This window comes from Callithrix jacchus, chromosome 3 (assembly GCF_049354715.1).
Source record: "Callithrix jacchus isolate 240 chromosome 3, calJac240_pri, whole genome shotgun sequence".
Classification (NCBI taxonomy): domain Eukaryota; kingdom Metazoa; phylum Chordata; class Mammalia; order Primates; family Cebidae; genus Callithrix; species Callithrix jacchus.
This window is the reverse complement of record NC_133504.1, coordinates 192,619,524-192,627,717: the sequence shown is the minus strand read 5'-3', so window position 1 is coordinate 192,627,717 and position 8,194 is coordinate 192,619,524. Positions and strand designations below refer to the sequence as shown.

The 8,194-nt window shown below is 62.6% G+C and overlaps 1 protein-coding gene across 2 annotated transcripts in view; it reads left to right on the top strand.

Moving 5' to 3' along the window:
• Positions 1–1,472: 1,472 nt before the first annotated feature.
• The window catches only part of PDE6B (phosphodiesterase 6B), a 64,256-nt gene continuing 57,534 nt past the window's right edge, over positions 1,473–8,194 (top strand). For both annotated transcript variants that reach the window (XM_035294411.3, XM_002806676.7), the window contains exon 1: positions 1,473–1,991. In XM_035294411.3, coding sequence (XP_035150302.3) covers positions 1,524–1,991 — 468 coding nt within the window. In that variant the 5' untranslated portion in view covers positions 1,473–1,523. The remainder of the gene's footprint in view (positions 1,992–8,194) is intronic.

Below are 8,194 nucleotides of genomic sequence, written 5' to 3'. Positions count from 1 at the left end.
TGTGCACACTCATGCACGCACACACACAGACATGTGTTCACGAGCACACATGCCTACACGCGCACACACCATGCACACACGTATGTGCACACTCATGCACGCACACACACAGACATGTGTTCACGAGCACACATGCCTACACGCGCACACACCATGCACACACGTATGTGCACACTCACGCACGCACACACAGACATGTGCTCACACGAACACACATGCCTACACGCGCACACACTCCATGCACACACAAGTGCACACTCACGCACGCACACACAGACATGTGCTCACACACGAACACACATGCCTACACGCGCACACACTCCATGCACACACACATATGTGCACACTCATGCACACACACAGACATGTGCTCACACGAACACACATGCCTACACGCGCACACACTCCATGCACACACATATGTGCACACTCACGCACGCACACACACAGACATGTGTTCACACAAACACACATGCCTACACGTGCACACTCCATGCACACACGTATGTGCACACTCATGCACGCACACACACAGACGTGCTCACACATGAACACACATGCCTACACGCGCACACACTCCATGCACACACGCATGTGCACACTCATGCACGCACGCACACTCGTCCGAGCAGGACCACCTGCCCGCTAGGCCAGCGCTCACACCAGCCCCAGCCAGGCGCTCGGCCACATCACCCCTGCTGGCCCTCGGGGAGCTGGCACAGGAGCTGAGAGTCCTGTGGGAGCAGGCAGGGCTTCCTGCTGCAACAGGGGAGAGGAGAGGCCGGGCTTCGCTGCCAGGCACTCCCGCTATTAAGGTCTTCCTGCCACCGACAGCCGTGTGGCCTCACTGCGGCATTGCCCCGAAGCTTATCCCAGCCAGGGCCGACAGCAGGAAAGGCTGACTAGCAATGGGGGCAGTTATGGGACTCTGGACTCTCAGAGTGTGGGGGAAGGTGGGTGTGGTCCCACCTCCATGTCCAGGGTCCCCTCAGTGGGCTCTGGGCGTCTGGAGCCTGGGTGTGCTGACCTGGCCCCCTCTCCCTGCTTAGGGGTGAGCTGTGTTTCCTGGAGGCAGGGCCAGGGCCCCACCACCTCCCCAGAACACCCAAGCCCAGGTCTGGGCTCCCAGCAGGACCTGGGGCTACCCATGGGACCAACCCAAGCCCTCAGGCAGCTCCACCTGCAGAAAGGGTCAGACGGTGTGTGGGATAACCTCCTCAGGGGATTAGTTCTCAGGGCCTGGTCCACTGGGAGCCAAACACCTGCCCCCAGCCGCCTGTGACCCCTGCAACAGGCGGACCCCCACAGCTTCTCCCAGCCCTCGTTCCACGGGGTCTGGCCTCCCTGGAAGGTGGGAAGTCCCGGGGTCTGAGGAGAGGGGGTGCAGGTCCCCATTTGTGGGAGTGAGTCAGCTGCCCCGCCCCGGGCCCCTAATCTCACTAAGAAAGACTCTGCTGATGACAGGCTTTCCTGGAGTCCATGCACGGCTGGGGCAGTCGCGTCTCTGGGGACAGGCAGCCACCATGAGCCTAAGGGAGGAGCAGGCCCGGAGCTTCCTCGACCAGAACCCCGACTTCGCCCTCCAGTACTTTGAGAAGAAACTGAGCCCCGATAATGCGGCCACAGCCTGCGAGGCTGGGTGCCCGCCGGGCTGCGCCAGCCTCCGGGAGCTCTTCCAGGTGGAGGAGAGCCAGGCCCTGCTGGAGCTGGTGCAGGACATGCAGGAGAACGTCAACATGGAGCGCGTGGTCTTCAAGGTCCTGCGGCGCCTCTGCGTGCTCCTGCAGGCCGACCGCTGTAGCCTCTTCATGTACCGCCAGCGCAACGGAGTGGCGGAGCTGGCCACCCGGCTCTTCAGCGTGCAGCCGGACAGCGTCCTGGAGGACTGCCTGGTGCCCCCCGACTCCGAGATCGTCTTCCCGCTGGACGTCGGGGTCGTGGGCCATGTGGCTCAGACCAAGAAGATGGTGAACGTCAAGGACGTGGCCGAGGTGGGTCTGAGCGGAGCGTCGGGGAGGTTGCTGTGGGCGGCGCATCTCCTGCACCTGTCCCAGGTGTCTGAGGGTCTGCTTGGATCCTTGGGCCTCCGGGTAGGCCTCTTGTCAGGGCAAAGGCCTGTTCTGTGCAGAGGAGCGAGTAGCCAGAGCCCCCACCAGGTACGGCGCCTGGCCGCCTGCCCCTCTGCCTTGGAGCTTCTGGCTCAAGCTGACATTGTGTGGCCGCCGAGTTGCTCAGACTTGAGGCTGACAGTCTTGACTGAAACAGACTCACGCTCAGACCTGGGTGCCCCTGATTCTGCATCCAAGTCCCATGGCGGGGGGCCATGCAGGCCGAGTGAGGACCCCTGGCTTCCAGGGAGACAGCACAGGTGGGGGCTTCAGGGCTCTCTGGGCTGGAGGGAGGCCCTGCCCTAGGATTTGGGAAAGAGAGATCACAGTTCAAGGTGATTCAGATGCCCAGAGGGAGAGGGAGCTGGGGGAACCCCAAGCTCCCACAGTGGCAGAAGTGGCTTCACCTCATCGGAGCCCACGCCAGCCACGAGGGGAGAGAAAACCTGGGAGCCACTGAGCACTGGGGTCCAGGGCGGGGCTGGAGAGGGCAGAGAGGCTGGGAATCCAGGCAGGCTCGCTGGGGTCACCGAAGGCAGGAAGGGCAGGGCGTATCCACATGAAGCACGGGCTGGGCCAGATGCTTCCTTCCCGAGGACAGCGGTGGCCCTGGCGGGACTGGAGAGCGAGGGGAGGGTGAGACGCCTGCCAGGCCTGGGTGAGGGCAGCCACCAGCAGAGACCTGGAAAGGCCCCAAGAGGCAGCCGGCAAGAGTGGTCTGGGGAAGAAGGGGAACAGAGAAGCCCCTCCTCCCTGTCCTGCACCCATTCGCAGCTTCCTCTCCTCTTTTCTGTCTCCTCGGCTAAGGAGCCTGCAAGGGACTCAGGCAGCCTCTGCTCTTGCTGAATGAGCCTTGGGAGTTACCCACCAGGTCCCCTGCCCAGGGGCTGGCATGGTCCCTCCTTCCCAGGCAACAGGGGCGGAAGTGGAAATCCTCTTTCTTTTTTGAGATGGAGTCTTGCTGTGTGGCCCAGGCTGGAGTGCAGTGGCGCGATCTTAGCTCAATGCAGCCTCCACCTCCCAGGTTCAAGCGATTCTCCTTCTTCAGCCTCCTGAGTATCTAGGATTGCAGGCACATGCCACCATGCCCAGCTAAGTTTTGTGTTTTTAGTAGAGCCGTGTTGGCCAGGCTGGTCTCGAACTCCTGACCTCAGGTGATCCACCCACCTCAGCCTCCCACGGTGCTGGGATTGCAGGCGTGGGAGCCACGGCCCCCAGCCGGAAGTGGCAATCCTCTTATCCTACCAGCAGTAAGCTAGCAACGAGGCAGTGACCTAGATACAGTAATCCCCGGGGTTACCTTTGTCTCCACTCCTCTCCTAAGAAGTGGGGCACCCACAAAGCAATCGTGCCTCTGGAGCTGGAGTTACCAGGAAGCTGGAAACCTTGGCAGTGGTGGGCTGAGGTGCACACCAGCCGCCTCCTCCCTCTTCCCCTCTCTCTCCTGCCACGCTCCTCCCTCCTTTCCCCAACCTCGCTTCCTTCCTCCTGCACACAATCCCAAGACAACTTCTCATCTCCACCGTGTCTGTGCCCTTCTCCCCACCAGGAGTTCATCCCCAGCTGCCACCACCCCTTCCCCACCTGGCTGATGTTCTCTCATCCCTGCCCTGCGGGTCCCCTTCAAACTTCTGGGCTGTCCTAGGTCTGTCCCTTGGCCTGGTTTGGCCCCCAGGGCTGTTCCAGGTCCTGCTACCCACCTCCTCCACAGTGCCACGGCTGCAGTTGCCCCAGCTCTGACCTCCTCTGAGGCCTCCCACTTCCCAGTATAGCTGGTGCCTCCCTGAGTGGCCCGGATGGGGTCTGTCCCTCCATTCTGTGGAAACCCCTGGGATGTGCTGGGTCTTAGTTATCACAGACTAAGGGAACAGAGACTTGAGTCTAAATTGCCAAAAAAGCAAATTTTCATTAACCACTGCCGCATGGTTAGCCACTAAGTTCACCTCTCTTTACAGAAGGGGAGAGTGAGGCAGAGCACACCTCGGTCTGGCCCATCTCACCCTCCTTGGAGGGTATGAGTAGCAGCAGCTGGACCAGGAGAGCAGCACATTCCTGTGGTGCAGGAGTCCCCAGACCGGGCATGATGGTCACACATCCACTGTACCCGGGCAGACCTGCCACACGTAGGCTGGCACACCACACCCAGGAGAACACACCCAGAACACCACACCCAGGACAGTACACCCTGCACACCTCACCTAGGACAGCACACCCCACACACCACACCCAGGACAGCACACCCAGCATACCTCACCCAGCACACCACACCCAGCACACCACACCCAGGACACCACACCCAGGACAGTATACCCCACACACCACACCCCGCATGCCTTACCCAGCACACCTCACCCAGGACACACCTCACCCAGCACACCTCACCCAGGACACCTCACCCAGGACACCTCACCCAGCACACCTCACCCAGGACACCTCACCCAGGACACCACACCCAGGACACCTCACCCAGGACACCTCACCCAGGACACACCTCACCCAGGACACCTCACCCAGGACACCACACCCAGGACACCTCACCCAGCACACCACACCCAGGACACCTCACCCAGGACACCTCACCCAGGACACCTCACCCAGGACACACCTCACCCAGGACACCTCACCCAGGACACCACACCCATGACACCTCACCCAGCACACCTCACCCAGGACACCTCACCCAGGACACCTCACCCAGGACACCTCACCCAGCACACCTCACCCAGCACATCTCACCCAGCACACCTCACCCAGAACACCTCACCCAGCACACCTCACCCAGCACACCTCACCCAGGACACCTCAGCCAGCACACCTCACCCAGCACACCTCAGCCAGCACACCACACCCAGCACACCTCACCCAGGACACCTCACCCAGGACACCTCACCCAGGACACCTCAGCCAGCACACCTCACCCAGCACACCACACCCAGTACACCATACCATGCACACACACCCAGGCCGGGAGACCCGGCTGGCTCATCACACACAGGCCACCCGGAGTCTTGCCCTCCTGAGCCCTGGCTCCCTGTTTACACTGGGAGCAATGTCTGCCTTCCAAGGGAGCTGCAGTGGCTAAATCAGCCTGCTCCTGGGCACAGGTGGGCCCTGAGCCTGCAGGGCCGGAAACCACCTCCTCCCTGAGCTGCAAGTGCCGGTCCTCCCGGCCAGGGAGGGCTGCAATAGCCTTGGGGCCCCCTTGTCCCCAGGGGCCTGTCCCAAGAGCCGCCACAGAGGGAGTTGCTGCCCGGGGCTCACACTCTGGGGCCTACAGAAAGTCCAGGCAGTGCCAGGCCACGTGAGAGCAGCTTCTGGGAGGTACAGGGCTTTGGCTGCAGTCCCGAGGCCCTGTCTGCTTCCAAAACCCGGTGACTACACGTGTTGCGTGTCATGGCAGCCCTTGGGGAAACATGCGGATCCCAGGACCTACATGGGGTGGGGTTGGACGGTGGGCCCTGCCGGGACTTGGGTCTGAGCACAATCTTCCTGGAGCCTGGCCAGGCCTGGGCCTGGGTTGTAAACCTTAAAAACCTTGGGCTTCGGAAACAGAAAGACACCAGGCCCTCCTCCATCCCTCCCAACATGTCCGAAGCTAACGGGGCAGTCGGGTGATAGGCCCTGCCCAGCCACTCAGTGTTCACGGCCCCCAGACAAGCACCTCAAGCACCTCTGCGGGAAGGAAGCATAAGCATGGGCGCAGAGAAGGAGCAGCAAGGGGCGAGCGAGGGAGGAGCGAGGGGGCAAAGGAGGAGGGAGAGTGCGCGCGGGAGGAGGGAGGGGGCGCCGGAGGAGGGAGGGGGCGCGAGGGAGGAGGGAGGGGGCTCGAGGGAGGAGGGAGAGTGCGCGCGGGAGGAGGGAGGGGGCGCCGGAGGAGGGAGGGGGAGCGAGGGAGGAGGGAGGGGGAGACGGGGGGGTGTGTGGAGCGCCGGAGGAGGTAGGGGGCGCGCGGGAGGAGGGAGGGGGAGCACAAAAGTGGGGGTGCGGGGGAGGAGGGAGGGGGCGCACGAGGCCACACCGCCTCCCCGCCCCCTGCCGTGCGCCGGGGCAGGTTCGCACCCACACCTGCTGGGGAAGCCGCGCCCCTCCATCTCCGTCTGCGGCTCTTAGACCTGCAGGAGTTCACAGCGCGGGCGGCGGGGTTGGAAGGTCCCATCCGTGCGGCGGAGCAGCTCGGCCTCCCCTCTGAGGGGCGCGGGGAGGAGGCGAGGCGGGGTCAGGAGTCAGATCCGGGCTCCAATTCCGGCGGTTTCTGAGCCCAGCCCGTCCGAGCAGCCACGCGCGCCGCAGTGGGAGAGCTCGTCCAGCTCCTCGCCCTGGGACCCACGGGACCCACCCCAAAGGCCCTCCCGGGACACGGTGGACCCCCCAACCCCTTCCCCAAAGCACCCATCGCGGGGTCTTGCTCGTCACAGCGATGGCGGCGCTTGGGTCACTGCCGGGTCACTGCACAGCTGAGCAGAGCCGGGGCGCTGAGAACACGGGCCGGTGGGAACCGGCGGCAGAGGGAGGAGGGCGGCGGAACGGAGGCTTGGGGCGCTTTGAAGAATCACAGCGGGCGTGAAGGCCCCAGAGCTCGGCTGTGCTGAGCATACACAGCCCCGGACCTGCTAGAGGCAGAGCGGATGCCCGGGATTCCCGGGCGCGGGAGGGTCCGCAGCTGCCTCCCGATCTCACCCAGGCTCCCAGCTCCTCTGACCAGGAGGCTCTGGGGAGGCGGAGAAGCCGGGACTGGGCAGTGGAGAGGGAGAGACCAGCAGGCAGGGACCGCCGGCCGAGCATCATCACGAGGGATGCAGAGCTCAGTGGGCAGAGGCCAGGGGGGCGCATTGGAACCTTCACCTGCAGAGGCATGCTGGGGGGCCGCGTTTCACAACGGGTGGGGCAGCTGGCAGTCAGACGGCAAGGCTGAGGGGTCCATCCCTGTGGTCGAGGGGAGTTTTCCGGGTGATAGTCTAAGGAAGTGAAGGCTGGGCTGGGGTTGGGCTGCTGGGAGAAGTGCCTGGGCCACCAAGGGCAGGGGAGGGAGCCGCTGAGGCCAGAAACTGCTGTGGCCTGGCTGGTGCCAAGCGCCCATCCATGCACGCCAAGTAAAGGAGAGCAGGTGGCAGCAGTAGGACAGAGGAGGAGAGTGGAGGGGGGCGGGATCAGTGGGAGAGAGGAGGAGAGTGGAGGGGGGCGGGATCAGTGGGAGAGTGGAGGGGGGTGGGATCAGTGGGAGAGTGGAGGAGAGTGGGGGAGAGAGGAGAGTGGGGGGGAGAGAGGAGAGTGGAGGAGAGAGAAGGAGAGTCAGGGAGAGCAGGGAGCAATGGGAGAGGCATGAGACTAGGCATATTGCCCTAAGGCAGACTGGATGCTTCCATGTGGGGCTCTTGCCGTCTTGATGGCAGATTTACAAAACAGCGAACACTCCCTGTGGTGTCCAGGGAAGCTGTGGAGCGCAGCGTGCCAGCAGGGTTTGGTGCAGATGCTCCTGGAAAGTAGCTGGCTGGGCAGCTGTTTGCAGAGGCCTCACAAGGTACAAGAACCAGGGGCAACCTCACTCAGAAGCAGTGGCTGGCCAAGCCCCAGTTCTGGCTGCCTGCACCATCTGCCGTCTGAGGGTCACATTGTGAGGATTCATGGGGCACCATCTGAGGGTTATGTTGTGCTTTTTCCAGAATCACTGCTATATGTCCAGGTGTCATGCTGTGGATGTGTGTGGTACCGTCTGAGGGTCGTGTTGTGTGAATCCATGTGGCATCATCTGAGAGTCATCTTGTGTGGATGTGTGACACTGTCCAAGGGTCATGTTGCCTGGATTTGTGTGGCACCGTCTAAGGGTCATCTTGTGTGATGCTTTCTGAGGATCACATGTAGATCCATGTCATGCCATCTGAGGGTCATGAGGGTCACACTGTGTGGATCTGTGTGATGCCATCTGAGAGTATGTGGGTCACATTGTGTGGATCCATGTGGCGCCATCTGAGGGTCACGATGTGTGTATCTGTGTGGCGCCATCTGAGGGTCACGTCGTGTGGATCCGTGTGGCGCCATCTGAGGGTCAAGTGTGGATCCGTGTGGCACCATCTGAGGGTCATGTCGTG